The sequence below is a fragment of the Channa argus genome, chromosome 4, assembly GCF_033026475.1.
Source record: "Channa argus isolate prfri chromosome 4, Channa argus male v1.0, whole genome shotgun sequence".
Taxonomy (NCBI): Eukaryota; Metazoa; Chordata; class Actinopteri; order Anabantiformes; family Channidae; genus Channa; species Channa argus.
In genome coordinates, this window is record NC_090200.1 from 16485707 (window position 1) to 16510400 (window position 24694).

The 24694-nt window shown below is 39.3% G+C and overlaps 1 protein-coding gene across 2 annotated transcripts in view; it reads left to right on the top strand.

Moving 5' to 3' along the window:
- Positions 1-23299, top strand: part of sema3ab (sema domain, immunoglobulin domain (Ig), short basic domain, secreted, (semaphorin) 3Ab) — a 37852-nt gene extending 14553 nt beyond the window's left edge. The window contains exons 1-18 of one of the 2 annotated variants that reach the window (XM_067502345.1): positions 1558-2091; positions 2186-2370; positions 8100-8260; positions 8694-8756; positions 11138-11257; positions 11773-11863; positions 12607-12726; positions 13339-13481; positions 15711-15825; positions 15915-15984; positions 16093-16237; positions 16367-16586; positions 16683-16774; positions 16887-16928; positions 17979-18136; positions 19285-19352; positions 20197-20342; positions 20666-23299. In XM_067502345.1, coding sequence (XP_067358446.1) covers positions 2253-2370; positions 8100-8260; positions 8694-8756; positions 11138-11257; positions 11773-11863; positions 12607-12726; positions 13339-13481; positions 15711-15825; positions 15915-15984; positions 16093-16237; positions 16367-16586; positions 16683-16774; positions 16887-16928; positions 17979-18136; positions 19285-19352; positions 20197-20342; positions 20666-21190 — 2397 coding nt within the window. In that variant the 5' untranslated portion in view covers positions 1558-2091; positions 2186-2252 and the 3' untranslated portion in view covers positions 21191-23299. Of the gene's footprint in view, positions 1-1557; positions 2092-2137; positions 2371-8099; positions 8261-8693; positions 8757-11137; positions 11258-11772; positions 11864-12606; positions 12727-13338; positions 13482-15710; positions 15826-15914; positions 15985-16092; positions 16238-16366; positions 16587-16682; positions 16775-16886; positions 16929-17978; positions 18137-19284; positions 19353-20196; positions 20343-20665 lie in introns of those variants that run through there. The other variant, XM_067502344.1, reaches the window with a different exon arrangement.
- The last annotated feature ends 1395 nt before the right edge of the window (positions 23300-24694 follow it).

The window sequence follows — 24694 nt, forward strand, 5'->3', positions numbered from 1 at the left end:
AGATCTGTCTGGTCCAGACCTTAATCCAGTCTGTTTGGGAAGCAGAGACTGAACCGTGACACTTGTTCCTCACAGTCTCCAGTGTTCTCCCTGGAACCTCCTCACGCCAGCTTACATTAGCATAACTGTGAGGCCCATCCACTCACTACAGGATTAGTTCAGCTCTCCTCCCACTGTATGATGGCGTTTAGAGGTCTTAACCACACTATTGCATCTAAAGTCATTATCATTCTCCACGAGAAGGAATAAGCTCACTGAGGGTCTTCTGCCTAGAGCGAGATTGACACCTCATTTGGGACGGTTTAAGAGAAAAGAAGGGGAACTCCCCTCCAGACTATGATGGAGTAGGCTGTAAATGCTCAATTACTCTGCCTAAATGCTAAAGTACCTATTTAAGATTGTGTTGACCTAGTCTTATAATAAACACTGTTAAAACACTGCATTTATTTCAAAATGTAAATTTGTGCCTCCACAGAATGATTTTTGTCACACGTAGGCCTGGAAATAGCTTAATTCTATGAATGTCTGTCTTCACCCATGTGATTGTTAAAAATGTAGATTCCGAAAATTCAGCAGAAAAATGGGTCTGAAATTATGTTACTGATTTTTTTCAGATAGTTCAGCTTTTCCACTAATCTATCAAAGTCAGGTAAAAAAGACTGTTGTTGTTAACTTTGCATTCTTACAGAGAAAGTAAATCAAAATTTTAACTAAGACCATTTACATATACATTTACATTGTATTCAAATAACCCCCTGACTTCTTTAAAATATATTTTGAATAATAACTGTGTGAGGTATTATAAATTAGGCATAATGTATTAAGATACAGTTGGTCCTTTGGGAAATAAATCAATATAAAATGATCACCTTTCTGTGTTGTTCAGAACAATATAAGACACTGCAGACAGTTCGAGTGATCGCTGATGTATAACCACTATAGAACAGGTCATATATGAAACCATTTCCAGTCAAGTACACGGCTTTCGGCTTGTCTCTTTGGGTCGCCGCAGCAGAACTCTGCACATTCTGCACGTTGATTTGGCATGAGCTTTTAAGCCAGATGCCCTTCCTGCCGCAACCCTCCGAGCTTGGAACCCGCGGCCTTCTGCATCCCAACCCAGTGGTAGTATTATTTCATATATGGGGGGGCTGGTGGATCACCCACCAGCCCCCCCATATATGAAATAATACTACCACTACTAATAATATTAATGAAAATCCTATTCTAATTCTATAATAATATAACTTAAAACACTTTAGTTTGTTGTAAAATTTAACAACAAAAGCCTCAAAAATGATCCACTTTTGTGTTCCACTGTGTTTTCCTGTTTTCACACTCTATCTAACCTTTTGTCGTGTCCTAACCTTTCCTCTCCCACTCTTGCTTTCACAGTTTTCTTTTCTCTCATGCTTTCTATCCTGTCTCTCTCACCCTTCTCCCGCCTACACTGCACTCTTCTTTCTCAGTCCTCTCTCTCTCTCTCTCTCTCTCTCTCTCTCTGTCCTCTCTCTCTCTCTGTGTCCTCTCTCTCTCTTTCCCTCTGACTATACTGTCTGCCTCAGCTGTTTTCAGTTGCACTGTGTGCCTTGTGCTGTGGGGACAGGGCAGAGCTGCGCGGAGTAGGACAGAAGTAGTCCACATCAGTGTTAAGTACTGAGAGAGAGAGGCAGCTAGAAGAAAGGGGGGACAGACTGAGGTAGAGCATATTGTGCTTACCAAGCTGACTGGATTAACGGCTGAAACAAACTGGACATGTTTTGTTTTTTTTTTCTTTAGCTTAAGGCAGATACTCAGTGATAACGTGGTTGGCTGACCGAACTGCATGCTGGTACCCAGGACCGAAAATATGTCTGTTGTTCTTAGACCCTCTGTCTTTACCTAGCATTTAATATAATGAAGGTTTCCTATTTGTGCTTAGTTTAGTTAAGTTTACCTTGGACTTGCTGCTACTGGAGGCTCACTTGCAGCGACATTGACTCATAGCCCTCAACTCTGGAGGTTCTGTCTCCTCTGGCGTTGAACTCTAAATTTGGCTTTTGGCCTCTGGTAAAGGGAAAGGTTTGTCGATTTGGCAAAGGGGAAGACCTGGTAAGAACCAGTCTGCACTGACCAACTTCATTTTATTTCCAATCAGCGGACAGGAAGGAGCACATCTTTACCAGCATTTATTCTACCACGTCAGATCAAAGAGTCCCTGCACTGGAGTTGCGTATTTAAAGGACATCGCTGGCCTGTCTTGCCCCGGAAACATGGGCTCTCTCTGGGGTAGCATTACGCTGCTGTTTGTAGTGGTTCTGCTCAGGACGGAGGGCAGCGGAGCTCAACAGACAAAAAACAACGTCCCCAGGCTAAAGCTGTCCTATAAAGGTGAGTTTCTTCTATATGTCTTGTGCTTAATAAATGATACATGTTTAAATAATTTAACTTTTGATTATTTTTGTTTATGATTAAGGTATGAACATTTTCTCTTGATTATATAGATTTACCTCCTGTAATCACTTTTGTTTTTGATCAGTGAATTAATTATTGTTGTACTGAAGTTGTAGTATCTGCAAAACCCTAAATGTCCCAAGCAATGCCTTTACTGTGACTGCACCTTAAAAATATAAAGTAAACTGAGGGTAACTAGTAAATTATTCCCATAAAAGGCTTTTCAGCAATTATGGCTTTACAGATCTTTGCACTAGTTGTGTTATATATGTTAGATACAGGCAGTTGAGTTAAACTTTTGAACATTAGCACTGTTTAACTTACAGTTAGATTTTCTGCACTACTACTAAAGTTGCAATTAAATGTTTATTTAGTTTGCAGATAATATTTCCTAATATACTGTTTACTATTAAATGAGTCTGGTAATAGATGAAAAAAAAACAAAAAAAAACGAGCTTTTCTGTATAAATGGGAATCAATAAAAATAATTAATTATTTACAATACAGTTATGCTAGTAAAAAAGATTACACTTGCCAAATGTGAGGTGCCTCTCTCTAATGAATCCCTGTGGTACAGCTGAACTGTTTATTAGACAAGCCTGTCTCTGATGCACTCTCTCCTCTTGTCTCTCTGTCTCTTTTTGATCAACTGCTGTTGTCAGTTTTGCAATGAAAAGTGGTGCCAGACATAGAATCACTCCCTGGCAGTTGAGTGTCATTTATATCTCTCTCTCTGTTTCTTTTTTCCTGGATGTCATTTTTCCCCTCCGTTCTTTCCTGCATGGTAATTATACTCAGGATGAATGGTGCAGGTCTGTTTCAGCAGATGGCTTTCCCAAAGAGAAATGTTTCCCTCTCAGCACTGGGAGATCCATAATTATACACACAAGCATGCACATACCCTCACACACACACACACACACACGCACACACATAAACACATGGCCATTTGTAGATAGCTAATGATACCTGTGAGCATATCAGTCATTTAAAACCACATGCCGTCACTTGGTGAAACACCCCTGTAGTGATATCTTTGTTACACGTCGGGCCTTCAGGTAGCAGCCTGGACAGCCTGGTTATTTGGCTGCCAACTCCACATTTAATATTTCCATTAGACCTCATTCGCATTTTGGCGGGTGGGGACAATATTTGGCACCATCCCTGACTGAGGAGCTCTAGCCAGAGGAGACAGAGCAGGTATAATTTTTATGCCTGCAATTTGGTAGAATTATTATTCGAATAATAGTGTGGAATTTCATTAAACATTATCCACCGTAGGTCCCATTAGGCAAGTGACATGGGATTATTGCATTATGAATCATTTATGTCATCATATAAATGATTTATTACCCCTGTGAAAGGTGAAGCAGACTTAGATTTTGTCGTGAAGAGGAGAAAATCAGATGATGCACTGTGGTGAAATGCAGAGCAGTGCCTACCTAGACAGCCTGAGAAGTTGTCCAGTCTCGAGGAAGGAGCGTCTGATCAGTGAGACGTGACTGTGAGGTGAAGGAACTCTGACTCGTAGAGGTCACTGGGAATGAAAGGGATAGATGTGTGTGTCCAGATTAATGTGGCTGTGCTGGTGCTGGCCACCACACACACTTACACATGTTTTTGATTCTACTGAAGACTTAACTCATATGAACACAGCAGGGAAGTGTTTATTTCGAAAGCGTGAACCTGAGCAGCAGCCTGTTCCTCCTCAGGATGAGCCCCCCAGTGAACACAGATAGGCTCCGAAGCAAACACACCGATTGCCCTTACCAACCACATACAAACACACATACATCCCCAGTCTTCCCAACTCATCCCCAGGGGGATTCCAACAGGTCTTTGAAAGTGAGGGTCGAGGGGCAGAAGGGCAGTGGAGTAGGGGGAAAGATAACAATGGTACCCCATGGCTACCTAAACATGAGCTATGGTCCAACTGTATCAACAACTAAGTGACTGGGTGATGATGAGGTGGTAGGAAGTTATAGGTTTACAGTGTACTGCAGCACAGTGTACTTCACACATGGTATACTTTGGCATAAATTAATATGAGGTTGAGTCACACCCTCACTGCAAATGGATGCTCTCAGGATTATCTCTGTATGATTTGCAAGTTTGCAAAATAATGTTTACCATTCAGTAAAGAAAAGAAAAAGGGGTTTGTAGGTGTACATATGGGTGTACTGCCAGGAGTACTCCTTCTCTATGACCTGTCCACCCTTTTCTATAGCAGAGCCAAGGGCTTGGACACAGGCACACACATGTCCACATACACACTGGCAGATACATTTACAGCAAAGCAACTACATTTTTAATCTTTAATAGCAAGAAGGAAAAAGAACCAACATCAGAAAAATTACATTGTAGAAAATGTGGCTTTAATGTTCATTAAATTCTTCTATTAAAACAGTTGTTTTCATTTTTTGCCTTATTCTTGTTGTCACTGTGGCATGAAATAACTTATGATCAGAGTTAGAGAATGGAGAAATTCTCATAAAGACCTATAATCCATAAGCATGTTAAGAATCTTCGTAGCGGAGTTGGGTTTCTTGGATGTCTACAGTTTAGCCTCTGAAAGGCCCTGAATGGCCTTGGGGAGGTATCCAATGCACTCAGAGATATGGATGTTTACAGATTTTAGGGGTTTGTCTACTAAATGTATACTTCCCTTCGAATGGAGGCTGATTGTGGACTTTTATGGCAATGTTCAGTTTTTGTTTTATTTGTTTTTCCGATAGTTTTCAGAGGAATGTTTGTAGAATTTGAATTAGTCATCACCTGTACATGATGTAAAGTGAAGTACAGTACTTTTAACGTAATTTTTAGCTCATGCTGACTTGCAGTTACATGTTATTTAGGGCTGGACCACATAACTGAAATCTGTATCACAATAATAAAAGAAAAATAATAAAATTATTAATTGGCAGAACGACGTGTGTGTTGTTAAAGAGGTTTGTGCTTGCATTTATGCTTGAAACTGTACAAATTACTTGACAATTCAAGCATTGTTCTGTTTCCCCTCAGGCTTGGGTGAATCAGTCACTGTATACACTCCTAAGTGACACAGTAATAAGTATTGTTACTGAAGTAAAGCCAAACATCAGTGTTCCCACATACAGTGCAGCCACACATTGGTTATTGTTAGGATGTGTTCATGCGTTTTCTTAGGAAGCACTTAGATTACCCTCTCAGTGCCCTGCAGTCCAGAAAGAAAGATGGAGAGAATGTAGGGTAGAAGAGTTTATTTTTGTTAGTCTCATGTGGGACTGTTGATTCTTTGCGTCCATTCCATCTGCTTCCTTATCGCTCTCTCTGAGCTTCCTTCTCTTATTCTTTCCACTCGCTGTTTTACTGTCTGTGTCTGTCACTCATGCATTGTAAGTGTATAAAAGTGGGAGTAAAAAAAAAAAAAGAAAGGAAAAATAGAGCAGAGGGAGATACAGTAGATTGAGAAGAGAGATGGTAAAAGGGAAAGTGGTGAAAAAACTGATGGTAAAAAGTAACATTTGCAGGAGTCTAGACAGACCTACTGAAACAGTTTTAGGGTAAGAAAGAAATTTTGTAAAATATGGTAGGACAGCAGCTGACACCTGTTACTGGCTACACATTTGCCCATCCACCTGTCTGTCTGTGTGAAAGTGTCTCGATTTTCTGGGCATGGAAGTCAGCCAACATCACGACAGACTTTAAACGTTATCATTACTGTCAAGATTACTATTCATGAAGCCATTTTGCAGAAAGAATTGGGATTGTAGTTGCAACATAAATAGGAGAATAGCAGGTTGTTCATTATGCACACATACACACCTGTTATAGTTAACCAGAGGGGACACCAGTTCAGACATGTATACTGTGGGACAATGCCGCTGGCACGGCTTGGAAACATCCTGTATCTTTCCAATAACATAAATCACAGCATGCTCCATAAGCACACATACACACACAGATCCACACACAGTGCCCATAGAGTATTGGTCTCTGGATGTTTAGCTTTTAATAACTTAGTCACTGTTGAATGGTCTGTTGCCATGGACACTACTCCCATAGACAATTTTCACAAAGCAGAGACATGTGTGTGTCTATGTGTGGTAAGTGGATGTGGTGAGATGAAGTGAGTTTTCTTTTAGCTTCTTGACACCTTGTTTATTAAACAAGGGTGTTGAATAATGGACAATGACTTATGTCTTTTAGATAAACATATTTATAAATTACCATCCAGGAGGGGTATTTATTTTTTGCTTTCTGGGTGACTCATCAGTTTGCGGTTAATTACCTTGCCAAATATCCGGTATTAGCAGGGAATAAATATGCAGAAATAAAATATATCTATTTTTAATAGAGAAATACACACACATTTAAATGCAGCCTTGGTGCGGTTGAAAAAGGGTCAGAGCTAGGAGGCCAGTGTTATTTTGCTGTCTGTGAAAGGCTTAGTGTGGATCCACCTATGATCGATCACCATGACCATGAGAAGCATAAATCTGGGATACTGCTTTGGTCTGGGCTGAAAAAACTTTTTAAAGCAAAGTTTTTCATTCTCAGGATAGTGTTTGTGTTACATGGAGCCCAATAATTTCCTAGTATTGTAAAAGTACTCAAACATATTTCAAATATTTTGTTTTCATTTAAAGTACACACACACATAATAACACTCAGAATTTTATTTCCTCATTTATATTTTTAATAGTAACATTATTTGACAGCTAATCTGAATTATGATAAAAACTCAACAGCAAAAAGTTTAGTCAAACAACTCATGAAATGCTTAAAGTCCTCTTTTATCCAGCTTCCTTTTCTTTTATACCAGCTCTGCATTAGCTTGAGGCTTCTTATTCTCTCAGGCTGTGACACAATTCAGAGAAAGGGCATCCTCCCTGCTTAAACATTAATGAGGGTTTTGTTTTTACTTCTCTAGAGTGAGAGAGAGAGAGAGACAGAGAGAGTCAAAGGCATCAGTTCTCCTCTCTTCTGTAACTCACCGCTTGGTGGCCAGTGGGAGGGGGTCATAGAGGAGGTCATAGTGCCAGAGTCAGTGTTTGTGTGTGTGTGTGTGTGTGTGTGTGTGTGTGTGTGTGTGTGTCAGCAGAAGTTACACAAAAGGTGTTATAATGTCATCATCATAATGCCACCTTAAGAGGTGATTATAAAGAGATCTTCAATATCTGCTTGTATCAGGTTTGGCATTCTGCTGTCAAAGCAAATGTTGCTTCTTTGCCACTTGGCAGACCATTGAATTACTCTACAAACATGAGCCCGGAGTAACATGTCCTAATAGCTGATGTTGTTTAGTGTAATTCTGCAGTATAGACTGTGATCTGTTAATATGCAGATCATACATATTAAGATTCACTGCAGTTTTCAAACTGAGTGCATCAAGTTCTACTTGGCTGCTCCGCTCAAGGTCACTTCCCCATGCAGAGTGTTTGATCACTGGCTCCCAGTCCTGGCACTACCTGCCCAGTTCAGTTTTGCTTGGCAATGGCTCTTCACTATCTGTCAGTTGTATTGCTTGGCCAAGCTGTGCAATTTCTAGTCCTGAAATTAAACTAACTAAAAGGGGAGCAGCAACATTTGTGCAAACAGAAAAACACATAAACATGTGGAAGAGTCATTTTTATGTGATCTTCACAAAATAAATATCATGTACTTTTCTTACCATTTCTCTGCAGACATGTTAGAGTCTAACAACCTTGTGACATTCGAAGGCCTTGCCAACAGTTCTTCGTACCACACCTTCCTGTTGGACGAAGAGAAAGGAAGACTCGTGGTGGGAGCCAAGGATCACATATTTTCTTTTAACCTCCTCAATATTAGCAAAGACTATGCACAGGTAAAACCAATGCTTGATTTTCAGTCAGTTTGCCTTGTAGTTTTATCCATAGCTATGAATCTGTTTGTGTTTCTGACCGACTTAATACCTACTTTGAGTGTGCATCTCTATCCTTAATGCCAGTCAGGGCCTCAGGTATCTTGGGACTCTTCCTTCTGTTTCTACAGAAGAGTACCTCATGAATTTTTCAGACTGGGGCTGTCGCACACAATCACATGCTGTGCCAGGCATGTTAGTTGCTCTCTGCACACCTGGATAAATAATGGTGTTAACTGAAACAAAGTGGAAAACAAATCGCACTGAAACCCCTTCCGCCCCTATACATACACATGCATGCACAGGAGCTGTACCCCAAGTGAGTCACAATGTAAAATTGATTTTAAAAGAGGTTGATTGCCTTCTAAAATACACAGAAACTGTGTTTGTGTTGCAGATCCCATGGCCATCATCTCCTACCAGAAGAGATGAATGCAAGTGGGCAGGAAAAGATATCTCGGTAAGAGCTAAAACCCTCCATCTTGCAAGTGAGTGTCTGGATTTTGCCCCCCTTACTCACATATTTTTAGGGAAAATGTCTTTCCTCTGTAAACAATGTACGACTCAGCAGGTAAGTAAACCTCACATTTTGGAATTGCATCAGAACTACAATACAAAGACGTTTCGCTCTGGGATGTTATTTATTATGTGCACAACAACCACTAGAGGCTATAAACATCAGACACTATCATTTGACATTATTCATATTAAGCCTCTGGCTCTTCTTTTAGACCTTCCACTATCTAAATAATAACTATAATAAAGACAGTCATTTTCAATAATCAGTATCTAATTCTGAGTCCTAAAATTATATTTTCAGAAAAATGTCACACTGCCAAAGACCTATTGGATGTAATTTCTAAACCTGTGCAATGTGTATTGTACAGTATTTTCTTTGTATGAATAAATGTAAAACACAAATGTATTGTTGTGGCAGATCCAGGGTTAAGGCAGGCTTACTTAACTCAACCCTTACATGCCAAGCAAATAATTTCACCTTCCTGTATCTTCTACAGCAGCTTGTGCAGTCCGGTAAAACTCTGTGTAAACACACTTAGAGGTTGTCTCTGCTCCCTGCAAGCCGTGTTATGAATTCCATCTTCAATACAGCCCAAAGCGAAATACTAGAATGGTAAAGGAGTTCTCTGCCTGGGCATTGGCCAGATCAGGGAAGGCCTCATTCTCTTCCTACCCTTCTGTATTGCAAATTTTTCCACAATACATTTTTTCTGATGTTATGTCATGGAGGCTTGGTCTTTTTGTAAAAGAACTGGAAGACAGTCAGTATTAAAGGGAGGTGGAGCGAGATGGATAGAGAATAGGCTGATGCCCCCTGATGTACTGTAAGCAAACACATCTGCAAATAAAAATAATATATAAAAGATATGACACATTCATTTGTATTTCAGGGCAAGTCAGCCATGCAATGCATTTATAGCGTATAAATACCTGTTGTGCTGCATTATCTAGATAAATACGGTGCACAGTATTCACCATTTTTTGTTGTCTCCGAATGTTAAGTGTGTAAATCCATCCATAAACTACTGGCCTAAAAATATCTAAACACTAAAGGTTTATGCTACTTTATGCTTACAATCCCACAATATAATCCTCCCAATTTTAGAGAAGAGAAAATTACCATTACATGGCTCAAACAGCTGTTAGTGATGATGCAACATGACTATGGCTACTTTACAAAATATAAATTGACTCCTCACTATTAAGTGAACTGCTTACTGTACACTATATAGGAAGTAGGAAAAGTATGCTGTGATTTCAGACACAGCCTATGTCTGCATCATTACAAGTACTTTTTGACATCACTGAGCACATAGTTGAATAAATAGTCTTATATCCTACTGTTTTGGCCACCTGTTTTAAATAAATGAAGACAGAAGATATAAAGACAGACAACCATTCACACTCACATTCACATTTTGCATAGCATTAGATTGTACACGTGTACCTAATTAAGTGGACGATGACGGTGTATATGTTTATCACATAATGCTGGGTTAGCATTTATGCATACATTCTCTTAAAGATAATTAGATACTTTTTTTCTGTATTTATCGACATGTCTCTTTGCTTATATGAACAGCGACACACAAATTGAGTACTACATTATGCACAGCATCCACCATTGGCATATTACTGAAGGCTGTAAAGATTATTTACCTCCACGGCAGTGACAGAACTATTAACTGCTTATGATTATATTACATGCGTTAACACTACTGTAAACACAGAATAATTACAATTGTTGGTGTGAATTAAATGCTCTTATGATATAAAAGTTATAAAATTAGACACAAAAAACACTGTGGAAATGTAACAAAATTTACATCATAATAAACAAATAATAACAATTTAAACAAGTCCCACGGTTTGTTTGCACTTCTCCCACAAACAGTTGAGATTGTTTCTTCTTTCAGGAAAAGTCTGCATGTCTGCAGTCTTGTGTTGTACTTACCCAAGTCAGTGAAATGTTTTGCATTAAGCATGGCAGAGCCCCTCTCCAGATGTAGATGGAGCTGTGGGTGGGAGACAGAGGGATGTGGGAATGCTCCTCAGTGTGACGTGTGAATGAGGCAGAATTCTCTATGGGACATTCAACCCTGGGAAGTATTGGCTTGTCCTCTATGGACTGTGCCCTTGGTGAAAAAGTGGGATCAGGAGTAAAAGTCATGCATGACTTTTACTCCTGAGTGGGCACCATCATGTGAACAATCATGACATCATTGTCCATTGTCAAACAAAAGACTGTAACTGTGTCTTTCAAATGGTTCAGCATCTCATTACACATACAGACTCATGGGTTATCTGTGTTATCTTTGTCAGAGGGAGTGCTCAAATTTCATCAAGGTGTTGCAGCCGTTCAACCAGACCCATCTGTATGTGTGTGGGACAGGAGCCTTTCATCCTGTGTGTTCCTACCTGGAGGTAGGCAAGAAACTGGAGGTATGGGCACATTTTCTCTATTTCACCTGCAAAAATGCAATATAGAAGTTATACAGAATTTTGTATCATAGTAAAGTTTTTGAAGTTGTGAAGAATAATGAGAAAAAGGAGGTGGAAAATTGAATTGAGTTTTCAATGCGAAATTTTCAATTTATAACTCTAACGTGGAAGTGCTCTATGTGTATGTTTATCACAGTAGGAGATAAGGAAATTGCTCTCTTCTCCTTCAAATGTCAGAGAGTCAGACATAAAATGTGCATCTCATAGTTATCATATGGCTATTTGGAGACAGGTACTACAGTACAGCTTTGAGAAAAGCTAATTGGTGAATGTAGGTCAAAATCTTGAACTGTAAATCATCTGATAAGTATCTTCAGTTTACCACGTTTGATAGAATTATTCTTATTGAGTACATAAAAAACACAATAGTACAGTTATACACTTTAAAGTAGTGGTAAAAGGACTCATTTTCATAATATACCACATTATTCTCAAAACCGTTTGTCTACGTTCAGGACAGTGTGTTCAGGCTAGAGCCTAACATGGAGAATGGCCGGGGAAAGAGTCCCTACGATCCCAAGTTGCTTACTGCCTCCATGCTAATTGGTAAGTTTAAGACCGGATACAGTATAATGTCCTTCTATGTGTTAAAGCAAGGTTATTTGAGAACACCCTCTGCCTTGCTCTTTCATTTCAGCAGATATATAGGGTGTAAAGTAAAAGTGAATGACAGAGCAGGGCATCCTTGTTATTCATTACAAGTGGATCCGCTCTGTAGCTTGTATTTTCTCACAGAGAACCCCTCATTGACAGGATCGTAAACTCTATTTCAATCTCAATATACCTCTTTAAGTACTGGGTGTGCATGGCTCTGTTTTTACCAGATAATGGATGTTTGTGTAAGCATGTCATTCTTCTTTACCCCCAATTATTGCCAGTCACATTGTGTTATATTTTACCGGTTAACCTAGCAGATGGCCATTTTCCAGCCCATCACTCCTCATCTCCTCTACCCTTTCTCTCTCCCCTCTCATCAGCATTATTATGTACTCCCCCTGTCTCGCACCTCCGTCCTGTCCCTCCTCATCTGTCCCACCATCCGTTCAGTCTTCCTTCACCTCTGTTCTCAGCCACGCCTATGGTGTTAATGTCAATTTCACACTCCTGATGTTTATCATGTCAGTCACTTTCTGTGTCCTCTCTGGTCTCCAAGTCTACGGTAGCTTTACTGCTAAGCCCCTGAACAATTCCTTAGACATTTATACCTGCATCACAAGGGACAAATCACTGCAGGTTGTTTTCTCATTCAGTGTTACTATGCTAGCATAATTTATTCTTTGCGCTTTCAGATGGGGAACTGTATGCAGGAACATCAGCAGACTTTATGGGCCGGGACTTTGCCATTTTTCGCACCCTTGGCAAGCATCATCCAATCAGGACCGAGCAACATGACTCCCGGTGGCTAAATGGTGAGAAAGAAGAGGAAAATCACGTGCAACCTCTTTGATCATAATTATAACTAGTTCCAAAATACAGTATTTGTAACTGACGGTATCTCCTCAGGCTCTTTTGCACGTCATTTTTTTCTGGATGTGAGTTTGCAACGTTCTTGACTAAATATTTTCACTAATTTGCGTAAAAGTTATTTGCTATCTATTTGCAACTCTTTGTACTTTTATTAGTGGCTGTAATATAGCTATTCACCTTTTTGCAGATGATGCTCAGGCATCAAACACAATAATCTTAACAAAGGACCTCAATGATTCTGTGACAGATGGGGGCAAAAACCTTTCCCTAGTTTAAGTGAAAGTTTAAGTAAAAGTGGTTCATATCACTAGCACACTGTGTGCTAAAAACAACCCGGTAGCAGTCACAGAATCACATAGTCATGAAATATTATACTTAAAAATGTCTCAGAGCAAATTTTACTCTTGTCTAAATGTTTTGACTATGAAAAGCCCTTTGTTTGGCACTTTGTTTGAAAAGTAATTTAAAAGTAAAGTAAAGTAAAAGTAGTAACAAATATTTCTTTATTTTGGTATTTACTAACTTGATTTATCTCATATGTTAATGTGTGGCAGATCCCAGGTTTGTAGGTGTTCATCTGATTCCAGAGAGCGACAACCCAGAAGATGATAAAATCTACCTGTTCTTCAGAGAGAATGCAATAGATGGAGAGTATGTTGGGAAGGCCACACATGCTCGCATCGGACAGCTCTGCAAAGTACGCATGCACCAAATAACACTAAAGCTGGCTTGACACAAATGATGAGACGATGGCACACACTCTCCCGCCGACATTATGTGAAATAGCTTCTGTATCTGGAAAAACACTTGATGGGTGTCTGAGTGGCTTTTATAATGGCAGCTTTAAGGAGCTGTTATCTGTGATTATTTTTAGCCAGGAGAAGAGTGGGCTTTGTTGTGCAGGGAACAATCCCCCCCAACACAAAAACCTGGGAGAAATGTTAAATGTCACCAGAACCTGAGAGGCAAAGACACTGTCAATGGCAGCACTGTTATCCTAATGTCAGTCTTTGGCAGCAGTTTGGGTCTGCTACACACTCCAGCTCCAGGGGACAGTTATGTTAAATCACTGACCTTGTATCAGTTTTCACCTTCCAAATCCTATTATTATTCATTAAGTAGGAATTTGCCAGACTGACTACAGATCAGTGAGTGATGTCCAACCTCAATGTTCCTCTTAGCTGCATATCATGCGTCTTTCATAAAAGCCTGATTACCCAGAATGTCAGGAATCTGCTATCCTCAACACAAGACAAGCCATCCATTATGCGAGATGTGGTATTAATTTGAAGCTAAGCATATTTTAGCACCTTCTAATTTACTCTCATAAAACTCTAAGTGGGATAGGTTTTTTCTTTTTTTTTTTCACACAGCACTTCGTGCTCCTGTGTTTGTGTAGTGTTCTACATCAGCATTATATGGGCGACTGTGGCGCAGGAAGGTAGAGCGGTTGTCCACCAATCTCACAGTTGTTGGTTCAATCCCCGGCTCCTCCGGTCACATGTCGAAGTGTCCTTGAGCAAGACACTGAACCCCAACTTAGTTGCTCCCGGTGAGTGTTGGCTAGCTGCATAGCAGCTCCCCCATCGGTGTATGAATGTGTGTGTGATTGTTAGTGTGAATGGGTGAATAAGAAGCAGTGTAAAGCGCTTTGAGTGCCAATAGGTAGAAAAGCGCTATATAAGTGCAGACCATATATTCTGAGACACACACACATAAACTATAAGGATGTGTACTAGAGTTGAGAAGGTCTTTTTTAATTACACAACAGGCGTGTTTAATATATATATTTCAAATATTTCATATTTCCTTTAAGTGTGTTTTGAGTACATTTTTCACAGCTCATTTTAAACAGTGAACTGCCAGTGTGTTGTTTGTTTAACAGATATAAATTTAATTGAGCTTAAAAACCTTATTTCCATGACAGCATCACAGTTCTGACAACATGAAACACACATATGTTATAAACATAATGTGTAAGGGCTTTCATGAGCCAAGTATTATGACTGAAAAATCTGTCAAGAACATAGACAGGCAGGAAAATTAAAAATACAATTTATTTATTATGAAAGTGATTGAACCTTACCTCATTAAAGCCAGTCAGATACATATTGCAGCATTGTAAGGAATATGCATGCTTACATTACTTTCCGTGTTGAGGTATCCGTTTATGGAGATACCATGATAAGCCATTCTCGGTCTTTTTCCTGAAAAATGGTGGACTTTCTCACCTTTTTGCATGTTTATAGAAGCTGTAAAATGCTGAAAATGACGCATGAATCAGTGGCCCAGGGGAAGCAGCTCTCATGTTCGACATTTATTCACCAAGACAACTTGTCACCTGATTCACCCAGGGGATAATGAGACATACTGTACATTCTGAGCTCAATATGTCCTCCACTAACACCCATCCATCCATTATCTGTCACTGCTTATCCTATTTGGGTCGCGAAGGGTGGGGTGAAGCCTATCCCAGCTGTCATCGGGCAAGATGCGGGGTACACCCTGGAATGATCGCCAGTCTCTCGCAGGTCCACAGGAAGACATACACAGACAGACAACCATTCACACTCACGTTTACACCTACGGGCAATTTTAGATTCACCTATTCATCTAACATGCATGTTTTTGGACTGAGGGAGGAAACCAGAGTAGCCGGAGGAAACTCACGCAAAAATTATTTAGTTTATTTTTTTAGGTTATTCAGGAGCTAAAACTGCATATCAACACAAACACTCAATGTTAAAAAATATTAAGATATGTTGGTACCTGCTAGAAAAGGGACTGTGGAAATTCCTTCAATTAATCCAGTCAACCAGTCAAGAAAATTTAAAGTGCCTTCAAAATATTAAAATAAAGTAATTCCTATAATTACCAAATAAATGAATTTCTGTACTAAACATCTACCTCTAACCTGTCTGAACAGAATGATCTGGGAGGCCACCGGAGTTTAGTAAATAAGTGGACCACTTTCTTAAAGGCTCGACTTATTTGCTCTGTGCCTGGCAGTAATGGAATAGACACACACTTTGATGAACTGCGTAAGTTGCTTCTTCAATTGAGTATGAATGGCTACTTTTTAATTAAAGGACATGTTTGTTATATTTAGTTCCTTTTTTTTGTTTTTTAGAGGATGTTTTTCTTATGAGCACAAAGGATCCAAAAAGCCCAATCATCTATGCAGTATTTACCACTTCAAGGTACCAGAGCTGCCAATAAAATTGTTTAAGTTTCTTAATAGTTATTGCATGACTTGTGTTTTCAGTACCTGCCATTTTCTTTTGCCACCTACTCTCTCTGCCCTTTAGCAACATCTTCAAAGGTTCAGCTGTATGTTTATACAGCATGACAGACATCAGAAGAGTGTTTCTTGGTCCTTATGCCCATAGAGATGGACCTAACTATCAATGGGTCCCATTCCAGGGACGTGTTCCGTACCCACGACCTGGCACAGTGAGTACAGTATACTTTTAACTAGAATGTGTGGTGAACTGGGATTTTCAAGGAGAGCTTAAAGCTATTTCTCATTTACGTCCTACTGCACAGTGTCGCAATTATAGCTGTTTTTTTCTTCCTCTGCAGTGCCCAAGCAAGACATTCGGAGGATTTGATACAACCAAGGACCTTCCTGATGAAGTTGTTACCTTTGCTAGAAGCCATCCAGCCATGTTTAACCCTGTCTACCCCATTAATAATCGACCAATCATAGTGAAAATAGACGTGGACTATCAATTCACCCAGATAGTGGTGGATAAAGTAGAAGCAGAAGATGGCCAGTATGACGTCATGTTCATAGGCACAGGTGTACAAAAATGTTGCAGTAATTTAAGGACTTAAATACATACACAGCCATTTAGAGAGCAGTACTAACTCAAGATGTGTATTTTCACTATGATAGATATGGGGACGATTCTGAAAGTGGTATCCATTCCCAGAGGCTCTTGGCATGACCTGGAAGAAGTCCTGCTGGAGGAAATGACTGTCTTTAGAGTATGTTATGTTATTTCTCATCACCCGTATTGCTTAAGGTACCAGGTTGAATAAATCACTGTAGAATCATTAAGTGTCTATGCTTTTGAATGGATGTTTGCATTTCTTACAGGAACCAACAGCCATTACAGCCATGGAACTTTCCACAAAGCAGGTAATGATTTTCTATATTACATGTAAAATGAAAAGAAAGGTGTTAGGACTACAGGAGGTCAAAACTCAAGTAAAAGTACAGGCACTTTGCCCAAAGAACAATTCATTACATGTAGAAGTATAACTTGAAATTCTTTACCAAAGTCGCAGTATTTAGTACATTCTCTAAATTTTACAGAAAAACATATACTTCGCTAAGGAAACAGAATCTTTCAAACAGTACTGTTTAAAAGTCTTTAACAAGACTATTCCAGATTTGTTCATCAAACAAAAGGTAAAATATAGCAAAGGAAATTTCTAGAAATTAAATAAACTATTGAGAAAGAGCCCTGTTCCTAAGGACTTTTAGGTGATTGTAATGTACTGAGTACTTGGTCTATAATAATAATTTACATCATGATTTACATTAATCAGGTTTTTGTCTACAATCTACATCTACAAAAAGTAAAAGTTAAATACATGCAAATAACTGCAAGTAACATAAAAAATTAATATAAAATGGAATTACTCCAGTAAAGTTCAAGCATCTCAAAATTGTACTTAAGTACTTTACATTATTTGAGTAAATGTATCTTCGTTACCACCTCTGAACAAAACTAAAATACTGACTACTGCAAGCTTGTGTCCATATTTCCCTGAAAAAACAATGGCTGCCTTAAATGAAAGTAGTGAAGAGGAGATACAGTAGATGCACAGACCTGATGGGTGAGACACTTTGCTGCAGGGCTGAAAGACAGAACAAAGACAGGTTTGTGTGCAGCATTTTCAGATGAAGAAATGTGTTATCACACAACAATCTCAATTGTTGGAATTTTAGCATCACTTTACTAATCAACTCAAATGACAGGGTGAGACAAAGTGAATCAGCTAATTGACAGGCAGGATGGTGCCGAGCACTTGTAGTAAGATGGTCACATTTCTGTTTTGTTGATTCTCAGACAAACATAAACTGAGCCAAACACACTCTAGAAATATTATTCAAAGCACACTACCCATCCAGTACTGAAATTGTGGCTACTAAGATATAAAATCTTTTCTCCCACCTGCATAGCAACAACTGTACCTGGGCTCAGACATCGGTGTCTCCCAGATGCCATTGCATAGGTGTGAAGTTTATGGGAAGGCCTGTGCTGAATGCTGCCTTGCAAGGGACCCTTACTGCGCATGGGATGGTACAGAGTGCTCCAGATACTTTCCCATGGCAAAGAGGTACTGAATACATACTTCACATCTGTGTTTGTCATGTTGCCATTCTGTTACTGTGTTTTCCAAGCTGCTCATCATCCTGTACACAGTGACAGACCAGCATTTCAAAACAATAAGTATGTTTTCCACTTTGCCTGTAAAGCAATTTAATATTTCTAGCGAAGTATTGACATTAAATTTAAAGCATGCTCCAGGGAGTAGAACTAGCACAGTTGGGATGTGTTTTTTACACAAAGGTGACTGCCAGCTGCCACACAATATCATTTTCAGAAAATGACATTTGTGTTTTGCATAGGAGTAACATACCTTCTATTCAAACATGCCAAATTTATATTAAATATGGCAATCAAATCATGCTTTTTTAAGAGTTACTTTCGTCCGATACGTTGACAAAACTTTAATGAGGCAAAGCCAATTCATATAGAAGGGTTTTGACTTACCGATTGTGGACACATGCAGCCAGGCTGTGATTCAGGGCACACTTATAGTGCAGCCTTTGTATATTTGCCTAAAACCCCTAAAGGTATAGGGTCATGTTTCTACAAGAACACTAGAAATATAACCTGCCTCATGTGTTTATTGTAAGTGAGAACCAATGTTAGAGATGTCTGCAGGCTGTCTTGGTGAACCAGGGGTGAGGTGGGTGTGTGGATTCGGTAGTGGACGGATTTGTGTGCAGCCTCCCACTCGTAGCTCCATGAGGCTTATTGATTTGATTGCTGGCTGCACAGTATCCATTTCTCACTGTTTGACTCCAGAGTCCTACATTCAAAAATAAGGCAACCAGAGTAAGCTTGGTGTCTCCATAGTTTCTATAATTATTGTTTACAGAAAATATCCTGGGGTTGTGTTTGACACTATGTGTGAAACTCCATTTCTTTTACATCAGGAACTTAGAGAGAAGACAGGCTAGAAAGATTAGGTTTGAATACCTCCGCTGTGCACACCCTGTAATTAAAGCTTTTCTACGATGTTATGCCTGCTGTTAGTTTATGTATTTGTGTTGGCCTGCAATATTGCTGAGCCACATTCATATACACACCTCAAACGCGAACTTTCAAGTACGCACATATTCTCTCACACACAAATATACAAAGGAGCCGGTGTCTCTGCTGACTCATGAAGGTGTTTATTTTTGTTTTTTCTTGCAGGAGAACAAGGAGACAAGACATCAGGAATGGAGACCCACTTACGCAATGTTCTGATCTACAAAACCACGGTACAAAAAACACACAAAGTCCTTTACACTAATTGTGAGGAGAAAATTTTTTTTTTAAAAACTATATTTTTAAAGTTGATTATAATCAAACAGTGTACCAAATTGTTTTATATTGATTTACTGTCTATTAACAATTATTTGTGTGAAAGCAGATCTTTTGTTTAAGTCTTTAGTTATAAATATCTTAAAGCAGCTGCTGGCCTTCCCTGAAGCGACCGAAAGAGCAGAGCCCATGTCTTGAATTTATGTGGTGTTGCGTGTTTCTACTGGTGTGAAGAGTAAACCTGGTCCATGTGAAGCTTATACTTAACGTGGTCAGAATTGGTCCAGACCTCCTCTGTGTTGCCAAGTCCTCCACTCTACTGCCCTGATAATAGGATAAATCCAAAAACAGGACTTTGACTATGGTCTAATACACTTTCTCACACTCCTAATTATATATTGGTTTCATTTAACTGGAAAAGAACAAAACAACTATTATCAATAGTCTATGGAGAAGGAGCACATACAAAAATACTTTTACCTATTGCTAATATTAATGGCAGCAAACCAAAAACAATCAGAAAAAGTAATTTGCAGTGGCAGCTGCTTATTCTGCACATGAGAAGAAACCAGATAATTAGGCAGAATATTATAAAATGCATTTCTAACAGATAGTCCTTGGAGAAGAGAACAAAGCATTAATGCAGGTTTAAACAGAGAATCACAAGAAATCCTAAACGTTGGCTTGACTATAAAATAAACCACTTAACATTCAGCCATATAGACCTAAAGATTGTTAACTATGAGCAAATACAATTACTACTTAATAAAGTGGATATGACTCTTTTTTCTTTTAATTTAGATGAACTAAATGGGCAGACGACTCTCCTAGATAAAACTGTGTATGGTGTGGAGAACAGCAGCACTTTCCTCGAGTGCAGTCCCAAGTCTCAAAGAGCCCTGACATACTGGCAGTTTCAGCGTTCAACTGATGACCGCAAGCAAGAGGTCAGCTCCACCTCAGCACACACTTAATCTATCCTCTTGAAATATTCTCAGATACAATCCGTGTCTACAGAAGATAAATAATGATAGATGGGATATCATTATAAAGGTTATTTGAGATAACACAGATTCACATATTTTTTATTAAAGTTCACTTAAGGGAAGCTATTTTTGTGTTTTTAAAACAGTCATGAGACATAACAGATTAGACATTTGGAAAACCTGGTATCTTAGTAGCTTATTTTGAAACGTTTAATCTGATTTATTTCTTTGATTATCTCTGTGTCCTTCATTGTGTCTCAATCTTTCTAATTTCCTCACTGTAGATCAAATCAGAGGATCGTTTCATTCGCACAGACCAAGGGTTGCTGATTCGGTCTCTTAACAAGAAGGATTCAGGGATCTATCTGTGCCAGGCAGTGGAGCATGGCTTCATGCAGACGCTTCTGAAGGTGACCTTGGAGGTCATTGACACCAACCGCCTGGAGGATCTGCTACGTGGTGATGAAGAGGTTACCGCTAGCACTCCTGCTCAGGACTTACCCTTAACTCCAACTCACAAGCTTTGGTACCGAGACTTCCTGTCTTTGGTCAACCATCCGACTCTGAACAGCGTAGACGAGTTCTGCGAGCAGGTTTGGAAAAGGGAGAGGAAACACAGGAGGCAGAAAGCTCATGTGGTGCAGCAAGTACAACTACACCAGCAGCAACAGCAGCAGAAAGTTGTAGTGAACCCTCACACTCACATGCATGCTCAAGGTTTGGCAGCCAAGTGGAAACTCCTGCAAGAAAGGCAGAAGGGACGCAACCGCAGGACCCATGAACTGGAGAGGGCTCCCCGCAGTGTCTGACCTACAAATCTAGACTTTTAACTGAATTGAACTAAGTTAACTGAAGCCACACCTAGTTCTCATTCCGTAACCCTGATTAATTTAGCCAGTTGTCTCCTTTGTACTGAGATACAGACATCATCGGCAAGAACTGGAATAGGAGCGTTAAACTGGAAAAGGTAATAGTTACCTGCTCTCGCAGCTGGTGTGTTCTGTGCGTGTGCAGTCATGTTTATAACACACTAGTACAGGACCGAAGGAACCAGAATATTGTATCACACCAGACTATCGGAGTATATTATGTCAGCTGGCCTCTGTTTCCTGAGCGCTGCAGAGAGATGGCGTCAACCAGCGCAAGAGCTGGATACATGCACTCACGCTATAGACATGAAAGACTCCACGTTCAGACGACTGTGTCAATGGCATTGTCTCATGGCATGCTAGTTACAGTAGGTGTCTTTGTCAGTGTGAAACTAAGTAGATACCTGAAAATGTATTTTTCTTTTTAACCACACAAATATGAAAGAAGAGGAGGTAGAACTGAATGAAGCACAGTCTGGATATGAAAGGACTTGCAGTACAATTACAAGCACAGACTAAGTGAAGCTCATGGCAAGCATAAGATGGGATATTTGGCCGTTTTTAAGCATATAGATTGATAAATATTGCCCAAACACTGCAAGACACCGAAAAACGACATTAACCAATTGTCCATATTTCTAATTATGTAGCTAAGAAGTGTAATTACTGGACTCTAAGACAGCTCCTCATACTAAAGGGAATGGCTCGCAGTTGCCTTGTTGCTCAATGTTGTTTTCCCAGATAGAAATGCATTTAAATCTTTCAAAAGCAGTTATAAACAGGGGGATTTTGTACTATTTTGTGTGTCTATGCCCACGATAAGCTTCCCAAACATAAACAGGATTGTTTATCCATTTCCTTTGCTTGTACGATTCTTTCTAGTGTCAACACTCATCAAGTTGATTGTCACTTTGTAGGGATGTCTGCTAACTGCATTGTTTCAGTGCACAAAATGTCTGTTGAGTTTTTCATGTTTGATTTAATTAGGCTTTTTATACACTCTGTTTCCTCTACATGTGTATTTATTGATATACAATTATGTAAATTGTACAAATATTGTTGGATGTGCAAGCTTTTTTTCTTGCCTTAATTAGTTGGCTTGGTTGAGTTGATTTACAGGACCAATCTCTCGCTCTCTAAAATAGCTGTATTACAAATACTATAGTAAGACTGGATGTTATTTATCACTGTTGGTCAAAATTACTTGCATCACATCTCAAAAGCACTAAGCAATAACCCAGTATTCGTACTGTATTTTTCTTCCCACACCAATTGCCTCATATCCGTGATCTTCACAGGCCGTGCAGTGCAACAGCTTAATATCACTCCATGGCACATAAACAACCATCTTGGATCTAAAATCATTGCATTATCATATCATTCAACCTGGAATGTAGCTGTGAACATGATGTAAATATAGATGTTATGATCTGTGTTTGACAAGTATGACACTGTAGTAGTGCATGTGAATACTATTAGTGCTCACGTTTTGCTATAGCAATGATATTCTAGTCTGATGTTGTCACTGTTACTCTGTTGTTTGCTAAAGCAGTACACAATAGTAATTACTCTAAAGATGTACATACAATTTCTGTTAGACTCTAAACTCTGATAAAACTGATAAACTGATAAATTATAAACGAGATCCAAACCACATCTGAGTACTGTAGTGTTCACCAGACCAGTTTAAAAACCATGAACAGTCAGTGGAGTTTTGCAGCACATCAGTGTGTCTGACAACCTTGTCTAGTGAATGTTTTTAAGGTTCAACTGTGTTTGAAGCCATGGTGGATGAAGATAAGAAACAGTTGATGTCAGCTTCAAGGAAGAGTTTTCAACCTAAAAAGCAATTTGAACATCACAGCTGTGGAGCTTTCGGTAGAAACAGGCATATGATAAAATCATCATTACAAAGAGAAAATACAGAGTGCCTCACTGCATCTGTCTTGGACATATGGTGGAAGTGAAGATGAGAAGTGCTGCTGCTGCTTTTGGCATTATGATGATGGTGATGTATTCTACTGATCTAATAAATGTCTCTTCATAAAGTGCTGGTTTCATTAAATCCATTTTTAATGTGCTACCTGCTGCTTTCATGGTATGAGTGGGAAGAAAAGTTTCCTGTAGAGTAGATGATCAGATTAGATTGTGGAGCACCTTGCTGGGTACATTAATGGGGAAAAGTTTTATAAACTTCTGTACAGAAATCCATCCTTCATTCTCAGATACATTTTATGCTCTACTTGTCATGTCCAGGCAAGTTCTGTGACACTAAAAACAGGACAATGATTTTATTAGCTAAATTAACCTACCACTCCAATTCCAAAACAGTTGGGAAAACCTTAATGAAAATATCATGCAGTGATTTGAAAATCTCATCAACCCATATTTTATTCACAATACAACATAAACATATGTTAAAACTAAGAATTTTGACCATGTCATGGTAAATATCAGCTTATTTTGAATTTGATGGCAGCAAATTGTCTAAAAATGTTGGAAGAGGGGCAACAAAAGGCTGGAAAAGTAAAGCTGGAGGCGCATTTGACAACTAAGGTTAATTGGTAACAGGTCAGTAACATGACTGGGTATAAAAGGAGCATTTCAGAGAGCCAGAGCCTCTCGAATGTAAAGATGGGCAGAGGTTCAACAATCTTCGACAAACTGCATCTAACATTTTCAGAAAAATGTTCCTCAACGTAAAATTGCAAGGAATTTGAAAATCGCACCATCAACAGTACCTTATATCATCAAAAGATTCAGAGAATCAGCAGGAATCTCTGTGAGTAAGGGACAAGGCCGAAGGTCAAAACTGGATGTGAGTGACCTTTTTGGGCCCTCAGGCGGCACTGCATTAAAAACAGGCCTGATTCTCTAGTGGACATCACTGCATTGGCTCAGGAAAACTTCAAGAAATCACTGTCTGTGAACACAGTTCACTATGTAATCCACAAATGTTATTTTAAGCTGTATCATGTAAAGAAGAAGCCATATGTGAACACAATCCAGAAATGCTGCTGTGTTCTTTGGGCCAAAGCTCATTTAAAATGGTCTAAAGCAAAATGGAAAACTGTTCAGTGGTCAGATGAATCAAAATTTGAAATTCTATGTGGAAACCATGAATGCCATTTCCTGCAGACTAAAGAGGAGAGGGACCATCCAGCTTATTATCAGCAGACAGTTCAAAGGCCTGTATCTCTGATGGTATGAGGGAGCATTAGTACCTATTGTGTGGGCAGCTTACACATCTGGAAATGCACCATCAATGCTGAAAAGTACATAGAGGTTTTACAGCTACATATGCTTTCATCCAGACATCTCTTTCATGAGAAGCCTTGTATATTAGCAAGACAGTGCTAAACCACACATTGCATCCATCACAACAGCATGACTTCAGAGAAGAAGAGTCCGGGTGCTGAACTGGCCTGTCTGCAGTCCAGACCT